Source organism: Arvicanthis niloticus, chromosome 12 (genome assembly GCF_011762505.2).
Source record: "Arvicanthis niloticus isolate mArvNil1 chromosome 12, mArvNil1.pat.X, whole genome shotgun sequence".
NCBI lineage: Eukaryota > Metazoa > Chordata > Mammalia > Rodentia > Muridae > Arvicanthis > Arvicanthis niloticus.
The window spans coordinates 9,163,422-9,182,923 of record NC_047669.1 but is presented as its reverse complement, the minus strand read 5'-3'; the positions used below and the strand labels follow the sequence as shown (position 1 = coordinate 9,182,923).

General features: G+C 47.8%; 1 protein-coding gene across 2 annotated transcripts in view; it reads left to right on the top strand.

The window, feature by feature from the left end:
- Igf2bp2 (insulin like growth factor 2 mRNA binding protein 2) overlaps positions 1-11,918 on the top strand; it is a 99,232-nt gene extending 87,314 nt beyond the window's left edge. The window contains exons 11-16 of one of the 2 annotated variants that reach the window (XM_034515569.2): positions 1,676-1,744; positions 3,293-3,409; positions 7,914-7,988; positions 8,883-9,014; positions 10,438-10,551; positions 11,496-11,918. In XM_034515569.2, coding sequence (XP_034371460.1) covers positions 1,676-1,744; positions 3,293-3,409; positions 7,914-7,988; positions 8,883-9,014; positions 10,438-10,551; positions 11,496-11,588 — 600 coding nt within the window. In that variant the 3' untranslated portion in view covers positions 11,589-11,918. Of the gene's footprint in view, positions 1-1,675; positions 1,745-3,292; positions 3,410-7,913; positions 7,989-8,882; positions 9,015-10,437; positions 10,552-11,133; positions 11,385-11,495 lie in introns of those variants that run through there. The other variant, XM_076942722.1, reaches the window with a different exon arrangement.
- Positions 11,919-19,502: the final 7,584 nt, after the last annotated feature.

The following is a 19,502-nucleotide window of genomic DNA, read 5'->3' as shown; positions in this document are numbered from 1 at the left end:
GCTCCTGGATGTCCTTGAGATCAAGTCCACATCTGGAGCAGGTCTATGAGGCCCTGGGCTGCTCACTCTTTTCCATCTTGGTCACCACTGGCTTCAGACTTCTCTGAAGTTATTTTTTACATTTGTCTCCCAAGTAGACCATGAGTCTCCGTGTGTCCCTCTCTTCTAGAGTAATACCTTCCACATGGTGGTATTCAACGGCTTTTGAGTGACTGGATTACAAATCCAATCAGATAGAGGTCTGGATAGACTCTTGAGGCCTCGGAATACTGGCCGTGCTGTGGGTCTTGGCCTTGCCTGGGTGTTAGACTCACAGTTCACAGTGATCACTTTTGCTATGAGAGCTGAGTTGCTTTGGGCCAGAGGCAGGTGCAGGAATCCTCTCCCTTGTGCTTGCCTGCCATACCTCAGACATGCACAGAGAAAGGACTGGAGTACATGTGCTTCCCAGAGAGTCTTCGAGAAGAAGCAGGGCCAGGAGAGCCTTTTTGCCCACATTCCTTCAAAATTTGAGGTTTCCCTGAGGCCACTGGTTGGGTAACACCCTCTTGTGGGCTGAGACACCTCTTCTGTCTCTTCGTCCAACCCAGGCATAAGTGGGGATGCCACAGGTGAGGGCCCCTCCCTAGAACCTGAGAAGCACCCAAGGTGCTCAGAGCCCTTTTCTCTCCCAGCTCAAAAACCACACAGTGGATTTTGTTACTAAGGGGTCATAAGGTAAAGCTTGACCTGGAGCTGAGTCTAGCTGGAGAGGTTGGACAGTGGAAGAGTGTTTGGCTGACTTCAGTAAGGGTCCTGCCCGTAAGACCATGAATCAGATGTGTCTCACGGGACCACTATGAGGGTGAAGCATTCATAAACAGATTAGATCAGTCTTTGCTGAACCATGGGTATTCCAGTTAAAAAACAGCTATTTCAGCTTTGATTTTCTTTGTTTGTTTGTTTGTTTGTTTTGTTTTGTTTTTCAAGATAGGATTTCTCTGTGTAGCCCTGGCTGTCCTGGAACTCACTCTGTAGACCAGGCTGGCCTCGAACTCAGAAATCCACCTGCCTCTGCCTCCCAAGTGCTGGGATTAAAGGCATGCGCCACCACTGCCCGGCTAACTTTGATTTTCTTAATAGCTAACTCTACTTCATGAGTCCACATCTGCCTTCCTGCTCCACTTCTTTCTCCCCATATCTGTCCTCCCCACATCTGCCCCTTCCACACATCTGCCCTCCTCCCCACATCTGTACCGATGCTTTTATCCGTCTGCTTCCTTTCCCTCACTGTTGCTTTCAGTTTTCCACTGCGCTTCTGTTCCTTCTGGAAATCTCTGATGCAGCTAACTGCTCTGTCCTCCTGGGATCACATTTGCTTGTTCTGAATAACTCTTGGGTTTTATCTGCTGCTTGTAATACACAACTTGTTATTCCCCTATAAAACAGGAGCCGCTGTCTCCACCAAAGCAGGTCAGAGCAGTGAGTGTGTGCGCTGAGTTCCCAGGGGGCAAAGGTCATCTTAGAAGCCAGGTGACGCCTAGCCATGAGTTCCGTGGTCTCGTGGTAAAGGGAGTTGAGCAGAGATTAGGAACACTAAGGCACACGTTTGTACATGTGCTAGGGGTGTTGGCTCATAGAGCACATGCTGTGTGGACTCAGACTCCAGCTCACTGACTGTCTTGTTAATGTGCAGACCCACTCCGGATACTTCTCCAGTCTGTACCCTCATCACCATTTCGGCCCATTCCCGCATCATCACTCCGTAAGTGCCCCTCATTTCTGCCCCATCCACCATTCCTCCTCTCTGCGGCCGGCTCCATGTATCCCCTGATGACCTGACCGGGCCTGTGAATGTTCTCTGCCATGGCTCGAGGCTGCCCCGGAAGTATTGCAGCTCAGAGTGCAAGCATCAAGCCACCCTGGAAGCCCCCTTGCCTCTGCGGCCTCTCAGGTGATACTAGCAGTCTGAGTTGAGCCTGGGCTGTGTAGTGCATTTCAAGCCAGCCCAAGCTGCATACAGAGTAAAATCCTTCCTTAAAGAACAAAACGACTAGAGTTATGGCTCAGTCATTAAGAGTGCACGCTACTCTTCCAGAACACGAGAGTTCTCAGCACCCTCATTAGGTGGCTCAGTCACTTGTAACTCCAGGTCTAGGGGATCCAGTATCTCTGGTTTTTGCAGGCATCTATACTCATGTGTATATACACACACGCGCTCACACACACACACTAAAAACACAAAGGAAAACTCAATTAGAAAATGTTAATGAACTAAAGAAAAGCTTTCAGCAGGCAGGGACGTGGCTCATGTGGTAAACTGCTTGCCATACAAACATGGACCCAGTTCCAATTCTAAACACCCACCTAAAAGCCAGGTGTGCCGGGGCTCCTGGCACTGAGGCACTGGTGATAGGAGATCCTGGATCTCACTGGTTAGGTAATCTAACTAGGTCATGAGCTCTGGGTTCCATAGGATACTTCACATCAACACTAAAGTAGAGAGTTATTGAGGGAGATACCAGCATCAGCCTCTGGCCTCTGACATATATGCACACATATGAACATGGACACAGGCATACACGATACCACACGTTTTTGCCAATGTTCTTTAATCAAAGTCTAGCAACTAAAGACACATCATTCACAGACCCCTACAGCATCAACCACTGGCAGCCTGGCCTAAGAGCCTCTGACTTTCTTGGGGGGTGGGGGTAGGGAGTTTCCAGGAATAGGAGACTTGCCCACCTTCCTGGGTACTCCCCATGGGGCCTGGTCACAGCAGGGTGAGTCACCTTGTGAAGTGGTGTCCCTAGTTATAGGATGGGCTGGGCGGCTTTCCCTCTGTCCTTGGGCCGGGCATGTTGAATAACTTTTTACTATTTTATGTACTATTGTATATGTGCAGGCTCATACCCACCACAGGGGGTCAGGACAACTTTCAGGAATTGTCTCCTTCCACCAGGGATTGAACTTAATGTCATCAAGCTTGCATGACAAACTTTTTTTTTTTTTTAATCCACTGGACCATCACAAAATAACCCATTTTGGTTCTTGGAGGAAGACCCAGGAAACATATACATCAAATCTGTGTCTGTAAAGAAGCCAGGGATAGACAGCTGTATGTGCCCCACAAACATTTAGGTTCGACATCACTCCTCAGATTCACCTGTAGAGCACCAGGTCACACACTGACGTGCCATGGGCATCTTCCCAGATAGTGAGGCCTTCCCATGTTGGGACTCTTAACGGCACTTGGCTGGGCCATGAGGTGCTGGGTCAGAGTGACAGCTGTGTGCATGTTCTTTTCTAGTACCCAGAGCAGGAGACTGTGAGTCTCTTCATCCCAACCCAGGCTGTGGGTGCTATCATCGGGAAAAAGGGGGCACACATCAAACAGCTGGCTCGATTTGCTGGTGCCTCCATCAAGGTAAGACTATTGCCACCTGTCCCCACAGGCTTCCTCTTGTCGGTGGTAGAGAATTCTCTCAGCACCCAGAGACAGGATCTAAAGTGTATTTCCACAACCATTCCTGTTGGCCCCCATTCTTCATCTTAGTCCTTTTCCTGTTCAACCAAACAACAAAGTTAAGACACTAGTAATGACCAAAGGTGGTCCTCCAAGGCGTGGCACTGTCTCCTCTCACCAGGAAGATAAAGAAAAGAAGACCAAAATGAACAGAATGAGTGTCTGTGCCTAGCACTCAACACATTGACACTCCTTAGCTCTGGCTTCAAGGACTTACAGACTATGAAAAAGCAAAAGGAACTTTCTGGAAAGTGCTGATAAAGTCATAGGCAGACAAAGCTGGTAGCATCTCCTGTTAAGAGGCCAGGGCTGAGCCGAAGGCTGGAAGAGGGAAGTCTCCTTGGTTTGTAACACTGATGTGTGCAGATGTGGCTGCAATTAGCCTGTGTTCTGGCCCCCTCGGTTGTCAGGGATTGTTTGCCACAGACCTGCCTCAGCTAAGGCCTTGACTCCGACAGCCCCATGAAATGCTTCCGGAAATGTTTTCTATTGTTACGGGAAAGAATCTGCTACCATGAGACAACCCAGAATTATGCCAAGTCTCATGACTTGAGAGAGAGAGAGAGAGAGAGAGAGAGAGAGAGAGAGAGAGAGAGAGAGAGAGAGAGAAAACACCTACACTTTCTCCCTAAGAGCTGGAGCTTTTCCCACAGCAAGTATGATAGGGAAGAAAACCAAAAACAAAGTATTCTAAGTCCTGCATTATGAGGACCGTGGCGCCCCTGGGAAGGATGGCATCTTGTTGCACTCTCAGGCTGCATCTGTCTGTGCTTTCAGTTAGGGTTCACATTCAAACTGGGGGTTAGCAGCCCATTGTGGGCTGGGTGTGATGAGGTCGCGGGGTGCTCTATGCCTGATGGCTTGGCCGGGTGGTGCCCTGGCCAAGATAATACAGAAAGCAAGGGTGTCCACAGCCTGGAGCACCCAGGAGGTCTTTGGTAGTGCCCAGTGTTGTAGTCTGAGATGGTAAAGAAAACTACAGTGAAACATTTTAGACCAAAGGACAGACACACACAGAGACACCTAAGTGGTCAGCCTCAATCTAAGTGGTCAGCCTCAATCTTAGATAGAAATTTCATTGACCACTACGATCCTGAGTGTCTGCCGAGGCAGACCACAATACCTTCCTCATTTGCTGATGCTTTGAGAAAATGGAGCCCAGGAGACCTGGCTGATCTATCCAAGGCCACAGAACCACCGTGACAGCCAAGATTTGACCAGATTGTCCTGTTTCTGCTCCGGTGCTGCTGCCTTTTACCATGGCAGCCTTACTCCCTACAATAGCAACCCCGCTGACCTTCCAGTCAGCCCAGTTAGCACCCTCAGGGAAAGGAAGAGGGAGGGAGGTCTGTCACAGCTGTCATCAGTCCCTGAGACATCGCTCCACAGAATTCTCAGCTAAGGGCTTAGTGCCAGCGGTGGCTCTTGAAGTAGACAGGGCTTCCTGCCGCCTGCCTCAGGGCCGGCCTGTGAGCAGCCTGCCTCAGTCTCCATACCCTGGACGGACAAGCTTTGGCTACCGCAGAGAAATAACTGCCCGCGGTGGAGGGTGGTCCTGGAAGCCTCCTTACCTGTGTCACCCATGTCTCCCATTAAGTAATGAAGGCCAGAGAACTTCTTGGAGGTCTAGCAGAAGGGGTGCAGGTGACCATATGCTGAGCATGGGTGTTCACAAGAAAGCTGGGGCACGGCCCTAGACCCTGTCTTATAGCGTAGATGGGGTGATCTGGAGACCGCATGCTCACAACGTGGTGGGAACGCCACCTCCTTGAGCAGGTTCCTTTCCGAGTGATCCTGTAATAGACTGCCTGCCTGCCTGCCTGCCTGCCTGCCTGCCTGCCTGCCTGCCTGCCTGCCTGCCTGCCTGCCTGCCTGCCTGCTTGCCTGCTCACTTGCTTACTTGCCTGCCTGCTTGCCTGCTCACTTGCTTGCTTGCTTGCCTGCCTGCTTGCTTGCTTGCTTGCTTGCTTTCCTGCCTGCCTGCCTGCTTGCTTGCTTGCCTGCTTGCTTGCTTGCTTGCTTGCTTGCTTACCTGCCTGCCTGCCTGCCTGCCTGCCTGCCTGCCTGCCTGCCTGCCTGCCTGCCTGGAACACCGCTACTGAAAGCCTAGGCTAGCTGCAAACTATGTGTCCGATGATGACCTTGAACTCCTGATTCTGAGGCTTCCACCTCTCAAGTGTGGTTTTTAGCTGTTGTCACTATGCTCTAAAGAAGCCTAGAGTTGAGAACTGCGTAGGTTCTTGCAAGACGCACTGTGTGCTCACATGTAGCTCCCGGGTCACCCTTAAATTCCTGTGCTGTTGAGCTAAACTCTATAACACCTAGTCTCAAATGATCGACTAGTGGATTTCTGAGTTCGAGGCCAGCCTGGTCTACAGAGTGAGTTCCAGGACAGCCAGGGCTACACAGAGAAACCCTGTCTCTAAAAAACCAAAAAAAAAAAAAAAAAAAAAGTCCAGTCTCAGCCTCCTCAGTGGGTGGAGCAACTGCCTGGAACTACCAGGTCCTGCCCAACTCTTCTCAACTTCTCTCCCTCTTCCTGTAAAGACTTTTTGTTGTTGTTGTTGTTTGAGACTGTAAAGACTTTTTTAAGTCAGAGTGTGCTAGGAGGAAAATGCAATAAGATCCTGAAGGAGGCTTGGCCTCTGGCCTTCCCTAGCTGCAGAGGGATCTACAACCCTTTCTTGACTCTAACCATGTGGCTGAAGCTGCCAGGTTCTGGTGCTTACCGGAACTGGAGCTTGGCCCCTCAAACTCATTTTCATCAACTTTCTGTTTTTGATGGTTTTCTTCACTGCTCCAGCCTCTGTTTAATTCCTTTCCACAAGTTGGAAGCTTAGCTGGGTGGGGTCTTCCCCCAGGTAACTCTCTTCTTTATTCCTTTTAGCATCTGCCTGTAAAGGAAAGAGAGCAACAAACCCTTCAGCATAACACGGAGCTCCGTTGCTCTTCCTGGTGCCCCCTTTCCCCTCACTCAGACTGTACCTTCTGTACTTTCCCTTGGTCGGCTGATGAGCGTGACCACTGATAACCACATGACAGAGTCGGCACTGGGCTGTCCTGAAGTCTCTGCCAATGCCATTAATCCAAAACTCTCTCATTTAGCCTCAGGTAGATTTTTTTTTTTTTTTTTTTTTTTTTTTTTTTTTTTTTTTTTTTGGATAAGTGCATAAAGCAGCCACTTTTCTTTCCTTTTCTCTTTTTCTTTTCTTTTCCTTTCTTTTCTTTTTCTCTGTATTTCTTTTTTTTTTTTTTTTTTTTTTTTTGCAAAATACCACAAGAATGGTCTCCAGGCCACTTATTAATATTCTCCTCTCTGAAATGTCTTCAACTGGGCCTCCACAGTTCAAACCGCCCTCAGCACTGTCTTCATGCTCCTATTAGTAATGGCCCTGTAAGCCCTGCTTAAAGCGGTCAACTGCTCTCCTAATCCAAAGGCCCAAAGTTCCATTCCATCCCCAAACAGGCTTGTCAGGCCCGTCTCAGCTGCACTCCACTCCCTGTACCAACTTCTGTCTTCATGTTGTAGTTGTCTGAAGAGACGCCATGACCATGGCAAATCATAAAGCACTCAGTTGGGGCTGGCTTACCGGTTCAGAGGATTGGTCCATTTCCATCATGGCAAGAAACACAGTAGCACAGCCAGACGTGGTGCTCTGGAGTTCTACATTAGATCCACGGGTAGCAGGAAGAGACAGACACTGGGCCTGACCTAGGCTCCTAAAATCCCAAAGCCCACCCCTAATGGTACACTTCCTCCAACAAGGCCACGCCTCCTAATCCTTCCAAACTAATGCCACTCCCTAAGCATTCAAATATATGAACCTATGGGGCCAATCTTATTCAAACCACCAGACACCTCTACTCAAACTGTGGGTGAGGTCTTTGTAGTCTCACAGAATTAAAAAGCTTGCTGGCTCAGTCTTCCCAGATGAGGCAGCAAGTGCACAAGGAGAAGGGTTTGCAGAGCCCGGACAGGAACCACGGCAGACTCATCATTTACTGACAGACCGCCCTGCTCTGCCTTCCTTATCTTTTACAGCTGGCTCCTGTGTGCCTTGAGTTAGAGCTAGGGTGAGCTTTCCTGCAGCTACATAGTATTGACAATGCTGCTGACTAACCCTGTCTTCCCTCTAGGTCCTGGGACTTGGCTGGGCAGAGAGACAAGTAGCTAGAGGAGTGCTCACTGCAGGGAGCGGCAGTAACTCCTGGCCTGCTCTGGCCCGCTCTGGACAGCCAATGGCCCAGATTTGATACTGAGGGTTAAGGTCGTGACTTCTAAGACCCAGGGCTGAGGTAGTACAATGTCAGATGGGACATGGGGCTTAAAGGCAGAAGCTTTGTCATCAACTGGTGTCAGCAGAGAGTCTCAGCATCAACATGTTTCTCTTTCCTTGAACCACAGATTGCTCCAGCAGAAGGTCCAGATGTCAGTGAGAGGATGGTCATCATCACCGGGCCCCCTGAAGCCCAATTCAAGGTTAGTGCCAAGGACCATGGTAGCCTGAAGGCTCTGGAAGTTGCTGGAGAATGGGAGGAGCAAGGGGTGGGACCAGCTGCCAGCTGCTGTGGTAGTGGTTGGTGCAGGGGCAGTCCCAGGGCCCCATACATAGAGGGTAGCAAGCTCTTGTCCACTGAGCCACACTCCTAGCCCCCTTCCAAGTCTCACTAGGTTGCTCAGGTTGGCCTTGGCCTTGCTTAAAAAAAAAAAAAAAAAAAAAAAAAAAAAAAAAAAAAAAAAAAAAAAAAAAAAAAAAAAAAAACTTTGCAATTATTTTCCTCAGCCTCCTGAGAAACTGGGATTGCAGGCTGGCGCCACTAAAGGGTACCTGGATAGAGCCAGAGGTTTGCAGATAGTGATGATGGTTGCATAGCACTGACTGCGGCCAACGTGCATGCCGAAGTGATGATTTTACTGGCACATACAGGGCCGTGAGTTTGATTCCCAGCACCACAGAAGGAAACTAAAGGTGGCAGGTTCAGACTGGTCATATCCTGTCACCACCGAGCTCACAGCCTTCAGTGACCAGAAAACTGAACACGAAGTGGAGAGGGAGTTACAGAAGTCTTAGACCAATGCAACAACAGACACTTAGAGGCACTGGGGACATGGAAATAAGAATGTAGTCGTCCAACCTGGACACACATGTTCCCTAGAGGAGGCAGTCACAAGCCGGGAAGCTCAGCAGCCCGTGTGCAGATTGCAGAGTGAGGTTGTTCAGTGGGGACCCCCTGGCTCTGAGGGAACTGAGGCAGGTGTGCTTGGAGGGAGGACAGCATCCATCACTGGGCTCCTAGCTCCCTCCTAGCACTGGCAAAGAGGTGTGGACAGCCCAGTCACCAGCTTTTTCTCAGGGACATGCCTTGTTTGCAGGCCCAGGGACGGATCTTTGGGAAACTGAAAGAAGAAAACTTCTTTAATCCCAAAGAAGAGGTGAAGCTGGAGGCCCACATCCGAGTTCCCTCGTCGACAGCTGGCCGGGTGATTGGCAAAGGCGGTAAAACCGTAAGTTGGTTCCTGACTCCCTTCCCTGCCACATATACATAGACTCACATACACACACAGATACACACTCTCACATATATACCATACACACGTGCACACACACTCATAGACATGTACACCCTCACTTTCACACACACACACAGAACAGGTAGAACCCAAAGTATCTGCTGGCCATTTGACACCACTCTACCTGGTTTCCAAGTCCAGGCTGCAACTCTGGCCTATGGTCTCTCTTGATGGCAATCTTGTGAACCCTCACTCTCCCTGCCTTACATCCCCTTCTCTGGTTCTTTCACAAGTCTGGATGTCTGCTATAGGGGAGTTGGCTCAGCAAAGGGTGAGAAAATTTACTTCTAAAGTAATATATGTTTTTGGTCTGAAGGTGTAGCACATGTCACCTGACTTCCAGAGATGGAGGTAGAATTCAGTGATAGAACGTGCACTTAGCAAGTATGGGATCCTGGGTTCGACGGCCAAACCCTCAGAGATTCATACATTAATCCCAGACATGAATAGGGTGTCTGTTAGGTGCGAGTATGTTCTGGAAGATGGCTTTCTCACTAGATGAGTGGGTGACTGGTCAAGTCTCTGTAGAACTAGGTGCATGATGGTGAAGTGACGTTGTTGGGTAGCAAGAACTGCAGTGTGTCGTCCGGTCCGCCCAGCTTGGATTCTAGATGCAGTGAGTCGTGTGCAAAGGAATATAGTCGGCCTGGCCTGCAGGGGGCTCTGGGTTTTCAAGAGCAATCCGATTCCAGAATACGCACAACTGAGTGCCCGGTGGAGCCGAAGCCTGGGCCTCCATTAGTCACTGTATTCTCTGCGTCCCCAGCCGTGTTGGCTGCCCCCATCATGCCAAGGGTCAGGGACAGACAGGACCTCTGTGTGTGTAATCCCAGCCCTCTGGAAATGGAGCATGGAAGATCAGAAGTGGATGGTCGTCCTCACCTGTGTAGCAAGTTCAAGGCCAGCCTTGTCTCAGAAGAAAGAGAGGAAAGGGGAGAAAGGGGGAGAGGAAATGGGAGGGGGAAGGGAAAGGAGGTTGGTGGTTTATGCTGTGTCAGACAAGAGACCAAGATAGCTCATGGCTAGCAACCAGGAAGCAGATTCAGAAGCAGGCTTCTAATGGGAGCTGTTACTGGGGTCCCCACGAGTGTCTGCAGAATTAGAGCATTCGGCTTAAAGGTGGCCCAATGGGGTCAGGGCTACACTCTGTTCTCCTGTCAGTCAGCCTTTTGGCCATGGCTACACTCCTGTTTTTTCTGTCAATCAGCCTTTTGGAACTTGAGCCTCCCTGCCTCCTTTACGCCCCTTATTCTAAGCCCCTCCCCCTGTATCCCTAGCCCCTCCTCCACAGCCCAAGTATAGGCTTTGGCGTGGGACTGGGGCCTCGCCTTGCTCACTGCCTTCTCTGCCTTCCCAGGTGAACGAGCTGCAGAACTTGACAAGCGCAGAAGTTATCGTGCCTCGTGACCAAACGCCAGATGAGAATGAGGAAGTGATCGTCAGAATTATCGGGCATTTTTTTGCTAGCCAGGTACTATACTATTCTGTTAGGATCCTGCCTCCTGTCCAGCTCTTCCCACTAGTTCAGTTTTTGTATTTGTGTCACGTGACAACGTGCTTGCGCTTCTCCCCCTCACCATGGAACCCCTCCCACAGGCCCCCTGACCTCAGGGACCGGAAACTGTTGCTTCAAGGCCCTTGGCTTGTTTAGGTTGGGAGTGTAGCATCCCTAGTTCCCGGGCTTCCTCTGAGAGCCTCGTGTCTGTCGGGCAAGCCCCCAGCAGAGCAGCCAGATGCTAGGTTTCACTGTGGAAGGTTAATACTCAGGAAGGGCCCCTAGTTTTCTGTTGCTCTCTTCCCTGCCCCCCCAGAGCACACACAGCACTGCAAGTGTCTTGATGGTTTTGTTGAGTGAGTTTTGGAAGAGAGCAACTGTGAATCTGCGAAGAGCTCGTCTCATGCTTGCAGGCGACTTGTCCAGCTGTTCTCTGACCTAACCCCTGTAGTTGCTGCCTGGGTCAATCTCAGAGTTCAGCCTATGGCGAGCTGGGGCTCACAGCCAAGCTCCAGATGCCTGGGCTCTAGCCTCGCCCTCCTTTCCTGATGTTTCTAGTGCTTTGGAACAGTGAGTGGGGCCATAGCCAAGTTCAGCTGTGAGTGGCAGGGCCTTCGGCCTCTATCCCCATCACCGACCCCTGCTGCTGTGTCCTGGCCTGTCCGTTTACTGTGAACTCTAGGCGGCTAGTTCCTCCCCCTCCCACTCCTGTAAGCTCCCTGACCCCTACCTTGTACCTGGCAGGCTTTGGGTGAGGTGGAGAGGAATTCTGCCCTTGACTGCCATGCCTGGGGGGAGGTAAAATTGGCCTGAGCATCCAACTTTACCTTTCTGAAGTCCCAAACCCTCTGTCTCCTACGGGGCCTCAGAACTGGGATTGTGTCTTCCCTGTGCCCTCCCCTCCCTTCTCTCCACTGCAGACTGCACAACGCAAGATCAGGGAAATTGTACAGCAGGTGAAGCAACAGGAGCAGAAATACCCTCAGGGAGTCGCCCCACAGCGCAGCAAGTGAGGCTCCCACAGATACCAGCAAACAGATGAATGTAGCCCTCCCAACACCTGACAGATGAGACCACACAGCCAGCAGACGGGAGCAAACCAAAGACCATCCCGAGTGAGCAGTCTGCAGCGCAGCCAGGGCCTGCAGACCCCACACATCCTGGGATCCAGGAGGGCACAGGGAAGGCCAGGTTCTCCAGAAACACCGCTTGGCCTGCCCCCAGCTTCCCCTGGCTTCTGCAGGCATAGCAGCCACCCACTGCCCATCCAACCCAGATTTCTCCTCCGCTCCCAGGACGCCATCCCTTTCAGTTGAACTAACATAGGTGAACATGCTCAAAGCAAAGCAAAATTCCTAGCCGTTTCTTTGTTGTGGAAAGTTGTCTCTGTACATGTATGTACATATCAGAAGGGGAAGGATGTTAAGAAATGTGGCCTGTGGGTTACACAGGGCGCCTGCAGCATTAATATATTTTAGAAATAATATATCAAATAACTCAACTAACTCCAATTTTTACTCAGTGATTAATTTTGTTTTCTTTTTGAAGAGAAAGCAGGCTTTTCTAGACTTCAAGGACTAAAGTCTTGGGTGAGGTCCATTGATATAGAAAGGAACTTTGAGCCACCCACACAAAATTCACTTGGAGGGAAATCTATCTTGTCAAGGACACTTAATGGCAGTTGTGGGTCACCTGTGTCTGTCAACAGAAGGGATCCTGTCCCTGAGGAGGGGCCCTAGGCCCTCATCACCTGTTTATTCCATACACCCATTTCTCAGCTTCACAGGTTTTAAACTGTTTTTTTTTTTTTTTTTTTTTTTTTGCATACTGCTATATATTTCTCTGTCTCTCTCTTTATCTCCCTCCCCTTCTTTCCTCCGTTTTCTACCCAAAATTCTTTTGAATCCCTTCATCCTTTTTCTGCTCCCCATATCTATGCACCCCACCCCACCCCACCCCCAGGCAAAGCAGTACTCTGAACACCACACCACACACAAGGAACAAACTCGAACCACACAGACCAGCCTCAGCTTACACTTGGTTACTCAAGCGAGCAAGAGTCAGCGGTACCTGTCCTAGCATTTGGAAAAGGAAAGCAGGAACCCACCAAACAAAACAGCCAACCAAACAAAGAAAAACTCCACAAAGAAAGAATGTACTTTCCTTTTACATCTTGGTATATAAGCCATCAACACTTAATGAAATTATTTCTTTCTTTAAAAATTTAAAGCAAGCGCAGGAAAATAGCAATTTATACAAACGAGGTTGTTGGCCCAGGGCGTTAAATTTACAGATCTTTTCTTTTTAAATGAGAAAAACACACAAATAAAGCTACCTCAGGTGTTTTTTACCTCAGCACCTTGCTCTTGTGTTTTCCCTTAGAGATTTTGTAAAACTGATAGTTGGAGCATTTTTTATTTTTTTAATAAAAATGAGTTGAAAAAAAAAAAAGATGAACTGCCAGCCCAGAGCAGGCGGCAGCCCAGGTGTGTGGCGGCACCTCTGTCTTCCGCTAGCCAAGAGCCTACGTGGCCTTCTTGTGGACAAACCTAAAAATGTTTATTTTTAAAAAAATGACAAAGAAAAACAGAGACTATTGGAGCCGTCCTGAATTTCAATAGGGTACGTGCCGTGAGGACTTTTGTGCTGAAGGATATAACCACGTCCTGGTTATGTGGAGAAACCATGACACTACCAGACTGCGATGCCGGTTTCCTCTACTGCAAACAGTGTTCTGTGACAAAAAAGAAAAAAAAAAAAGGAAAAAAATATATCCAAGCTAACAAGATCCTGTTGTCTTGGTGTTTTATTTTCTGAGCTTTGGGTCTCCCGGAATGTGAGTTGAAGGCTTGGGGAAATAGCGGGTGGACAGTCGGGGCTGGACAGCTCCTTGGCTACCTGGTTCTTGGGAAAGAAGCAGAAAACCTAAGATGTGCCGCCGCCAGGTCGCCGAGACATAGAACTAGAGGGCAGACTGCATGGCAAGCTGAGCCTCAGTGGTTCTCAGTCCTCCTAACGCTGTGACCGTTAGTATGGCTTCTCATAAAAACTGTTTTGTTGCTACTTCATAACTAATTCTGCTACTGTTGTGAACTGTAACGTAAATATCTGTCTTGTCGCCTTAGGTGACCCCTATGAGCCATGAAAGGGTTTGATCACCCAAAGGGATCTCTCAACCCACAGATTGAGAACCACTGAGTTAGCCACATCCCTTCTAATTGTCTCTCTTTAAATAACAGTACAAACAAAAGCCTTACGATACATAAAACAAACTTAATAACTATCCGTGTTACAAGCTGAGCAGAGCTGAAAAACCTGCTGGGCGTGTAGCTCAGTGGTAGCCCTATTCAATACACAGCAAAGGCCCAGCAAGAAGGGAGGAGCATCGGTACCAGGCTGTCTGCCTTGCCAAGACCACTGTTGGAAGATGGCCAGTTGCCATCTCCAGGAGGGGGCTCCCCATCCCCCCCATAGGAAGGCATGCAGATATAGAAGTGGGTACCATCATGGAGCTGCCATAGCTGAGGGCAGCAATGGAAATTAGAAGAAGGTGGGATTTGCTTTGCTTTTTTTGTTTTGTGTGTAATCCTGGCTGGTGTGGTACTGAATGTGCAGTGTGCTGCCTAGACACTTGACACCGTCAAACTACTTCCTCGGTGTTGTACTGCCTAGGACAGGTTGGTCCTTGAGAGAATATTCTCGTAAATCACCATTATTGAGGCCTTTAGCATACATCTCACACAGACTATACAAATGTATATTATATATGTATATGTACACACACGTGTATTTGTGTGTGTGTGCATACCAGTATAACCATTCAAACACACAGATTTAGCCAGGCCTAGTGAAACAGGACTGTAATCCCAGACCCTTGGAAACTGAGGCAGAAGGATCTCATATTCAAGATCTGCCTGGGTCACCTAGTGAGACTCTTGCCTCAAAATGAAAAATAAAGCCATCAATCACCTGTAATTTTTTTTTTTTTTTTTTTTTTTTTTTTTTTTGAGACAGGGTTTCTCTGTGTAGTCCTGGCTGTCCTGGAACTCACTCTGTAGACCAGGCTGGCCTGGAACTCAGAAATCCGCCTGCCTCTGCCTCCCAAGTGCTGGGATTAAAGGGGTGCGCCACCACTGCCCGGCCACCTGTACCTTTTTTTAAAAGTGAGGGTTAATTCACTTCTAAAAAAAAATGAACAAGTTCAGATATAGATTCTGAATTTTTTTTCTGATAAAATTTATAATGGGTTATGATCCCTGCCCTCAAAAAATTATGAAACAAAAATTCAGAAGTAAAATCAATTCAGTTTCAGGTGTCTTTATTCCACTCGGTTCCAGGAGGAGGTCAAGTTTTTTACAAATGGTTATCAAGGTTTTTACAAATTACTAAGTTCCTTAATAGTTGAATGCATACGGATTACTCTCCCTCCATCCCCTCTTGCTCCTCCCACCCCTGTCTTTTCTACATCTATTCACTTTGTTCTGTATGACCATGACTCTAGGGGTATCCATTGTAGCCCGGTGGACAACTGAAGACAATGACTCCCCCTCCCCAGTCGTGGAGCAGGATGGGGTAAGAGTCCTGTGAGTCCATTCCCACCCAGGACAGAACTGCCAGCCTTACGAATGCCTGTTGCAGGCAACCCCGGTACTGGGTGCTTCTGGTTGCAATGGTTATGTTGTGCCTAGAGGTCAGTATGTAGCAATGCATCCAGATTCACTGCCACTCTGTTCACAGTAATAAGAAATGTCCAGCCACTGACATGGCTGGGGATAGCTCAGATTAAAGCACTTACTGCTCTTACAGAGGATCTGGATTTGGTTCTCAGTACCCAGAACTAGTTCAAAACTGCTTGTAACTGCAGCTCCAGAAGATTTGACAACCACTTCTGACTTCCTAACTCATATACTTACAAACATGTAAATAAAAAATAGAAGTTTTAAAAAAATTAAAATACACTGAATTTTATACAGCTGTATAAAACCTGCAGCTGAATGAATGGCACTAGGGAAAAAAACGTATTGAGTGAGGTGGCACAGCCTCTAGAGACACATCCTGTGGTCTCTCTCACATGCGTATCCTAGCTTTGACTCTTCTTTACTTGTAGAAGAAAAAAAATATGGAATGGACCTTGGAGGTCATAGGGGTGGTGCCTTGAGGGATAAGAAATAGTAGAACATAGGTGCCAGGAAAAGAAGGGAGTGTCCAGTGCTGAAAGGAATATGCAAGGGGTTCACAGGGAGACAGAAATGAGGGGATAAGGGGTGAGTGATAAAACAACCCATGTGAAAACTATCTCATAACCCAATTAAAAGATGCAAAGACAGTTCCGAGTAGACACCCTGCATGAGTAATGCCACTGCTCCTAGGAGGGGTCACTAAACAAACTCCCTGGTGGTAGGTGTGGGACACCATCCTGGGATTGTTAAACCTGTGGAGAATAAGGACACAACCACAATTTTTGAGCCAAATTTGAAGCAGGATTTATTAAATACTGGCCAGGACCATGGACACTGGCAAGGTCCATGCCTGGGATTCCCAGAGTATGTTGCTAAGTTACATCAGTCAGAGGCTTATGAAGGCAAAAGCACAAAGCTAAGTATTTACCACCTTTGTCCAATCAGGGGCAAGCATCCATCCTGATGTACTTTCTATGTACCCACTGTCCATGTGTGATCAAGCACATCCTGTGTAGTTAGGGCCATCAAACCTGTCTACGGAAGTGAAAACATGTGACTTGTTACTTTACATGGACAACACCCCCCCCCACACACACACACACAGCATTCTGGGTCTTTATCTGTCCTTGGAGAAGTGGGGCTTGCTTACAGGTTAGGGGCATTTTTGTCACAGGCAGCTGGGCAAGAAAAGGCACCAATGGTCTCACCCAGTTGAAGGATCAAAACCAACCTGGCAAGTAAGGTGTGCCCACCTATGGCACAAGTGTTATAGGGACAACCAAGGACTCCATAGTGGGTTTGAGAGAGGCCAATCGTAAAAGAGGGAGTCCATAGCTGATACTGTAAGCTGGTCAAGACTCATGCACAGGCCCAAGGAGATAACTCATCACTGAAGAATTTTCTATCCAAACTCTATTCCATGTGTCAAAGCCTTAGAAAAGCTTCCGTTCACAAGGATTCAGTCATGAGTATGCCCAGGACACAAATGGTGGCACACTTCGGTAGTCTCAGCTTTCATGAGGCTGAGGGTGGAAGATCATGACCAAGGTCAAGCTGGACTGCACAGTGAGACCTGTCTCAAAATTGTTGTAGAAATTATTTTCATTCCTGACCTGTAGCTTCTTCCCTGCCTTGATCATTGAGTTCCCGGATCAAAAACATACTCGGCCTTTATATTTACAATATTGCCTTAATCAGTACAAAAGCTGGGCGGGCACCTTAGCTTCCATGCTATCAGAATCTACTTTCCTGTTGATAACTCTGAATTACTACTAAACTATATTTCATCTGGGCTTCTCGTAACTCCAGTTGGCCGGCCACATTTTTATAGCTCAGCCAACCCATGGTGGCTTTTTCTCTCCTGCACTTTCTTCTACCCCAAGCTCAGGAACCCTAAGCCCCACCTATGCCACTTCTGCCCAGCTATTGGCTGTCGGCATCTTTATTCACCAATCAGAAATAACTTGGGGCAGGGTCACAGGTCTACATACAAACTCCAGGTCTTGGGGTCTTGCACTTAGCATTACAATAGACAGTAAAAGACAAAGCCTCAACACAAAATATAGAAAAGGATCAGTGGGGTGACTTTGTTGGGGTCCAGGAGTTGTCCCACAAACCACATGAACTCCTATCTCAGTCAGACAGGGATAGTTTATTGATTGGGGATGTAGGTCAGACTCAGGAGCTGACTGATGCACTGAGTTAAGATCTTACAGAGCTTATAAGCCTAAAATCCACAAACATCTGTGACGAGTTATTTCACCAGTTGGGATTTAGAGATTTCCTTAGGAACATGTCTTTGCTGTACACTTACCCTGTTCCCAGTGGTTGGGGTATTCACCTGCGGCAGGGGACTTGCCTTGTCTAACATTCATGCCTTAACTAGGATGTCAGTTACCTACCTACATGTCTGGTTTTGCCAAGTACGATATCAGTTCCCAGGAAGGTTTGAGGAACTTAAATTTTACTCAACCCCTAGTCAAAAAGGAAGTCTTATTCTAAATAGGTGCAGGTGTCTCTCTTATTTTGGGGTCCACCCCAGGGGCAGCTTATAAATGCAAACACCATAAAAGCTCACACACGGGTGCAGAAGGGCTGCTGGGTAGCTGGTTAGGGTCCAAGCTTATTGTGGCTCACTATACAAAGCAGTTCTAACTGACCCTTACTGTGATTGGCTTCCAATAACAACAAAGCAAAGAACATCCTAGTAACAATAGTAACAATATATGAGAAAGTGTTTTAGGAATCTCTTAGCCCTGAACAACAATTCAAGAAGGCTTTTGTCAGATAACCTTTTTTTTTTTTTTTTTTTTTTTTAAATGTGTACTTTCTTTAAGATTTATTTATGTTTTTTATGCATATGAATACACTGTAGTTGTCTTCAGACACACCAGGAGAAGGCATCAGATTCCATCATAGATGGTTGTGAGCCACCATGTGGTTGCTGGGAATTGAACTCTGGAAGAGCAGTCAGTGCTCTTAACCTCTGAACCATTGCCCCAGCCCTTGTTAGATGGTCTTTGTTTCTTGGAGGGAAAACAATTAGTCTAGATGAGAGAGGTTCATTAAAATATATATGTATATTTATACACCAAATTTCTTGTATTTTTTTTTAAATATAGTTAATAGTATGATTCCTTGTAGCTTTACTCAGATGTCCTAATTGTTTTTGTTTGTTTGTCTCTGGGGATTTTGTTGTTGTTTCAAGACAGGATCTCTCTGTATCACTTTACCTGTCCTGCAACTCTCTCTGTAAACCAGGCTGGCCTCAAACTCGGAGATCTATCTGCTCTGGCGCCTGAGTACTGGGGTTAAGGATGTGCACTGCCATCGCCATCCTCACCCCTACCTAGCTAGATGACCTTATTACGATGTTCCCCACCCCACTCCTTCTGTATTTACCCCCTCAACAAATTCTAAAGAGCCCCACCTTTCCCATTCCCCCCACCAGAGCACTTGTATCCTGCTGTCCCCTTTTCCCTCCTCCCACCTTTGTCTGTGTTACCTCCGTCCCCCCCATGAAGGAGCTCCGTTTTCTTTCTTCTTCTATCAGATCACCTGTATCATGTCACTCCCTGGTTCCTTCCTTCCATCTCTTTCTGTTACTTATCCACTTCCCAATCCCTAAGAATCCCCCCACCCCCTGCCTACCCATTTCCCTGATCAAATCACTGTGTTTTGTTAACTCTCTCACTATCTTGGCAATGATTCTGCTCTGCTTTCCCATAGACTCTATCCTCACATCTGAAGATTTGGAGCTAGGAGCCTCCGACAAGAGAGACCACACGGTGTTTGTCATTCTGGGTCTGGGTTACCTCACTCAATATGATCTTTTCTACTTCCATCCAGTTGCCTGTCAAGTCCACGATACCTTTGACTTTATAGGATTCCCAGTGTAGACGCACATTTCCATCACCCAGCCGTCTGTTGGAGGACTTGTTTCCAAACAATAAAAAGCAGAAGCCTTTGAGTTTCATGAAGTCCCCCTTGTCAATTGTTGGCCTTAATTCTCAGACAAATGAAGTTCTGTTCAGGAAGTCCTTGCACCTGTATCCTGTAGAATACTGCTTCTTTTTTCTTCTAACAGTTCAATGGTCTCAGGTTAAGGCCTTTGTTCCATTTAGAGTTAGTTTTTGTGCAAGGTGATGATATGGGTCTGCTTTCTCTCTTCTGCGTGTGGACATCCACTTTCCTATGACCATTTGTTGAAGACCCTGTCTTTCCTTCAGGCTGTTGTCTGAGTCTTAG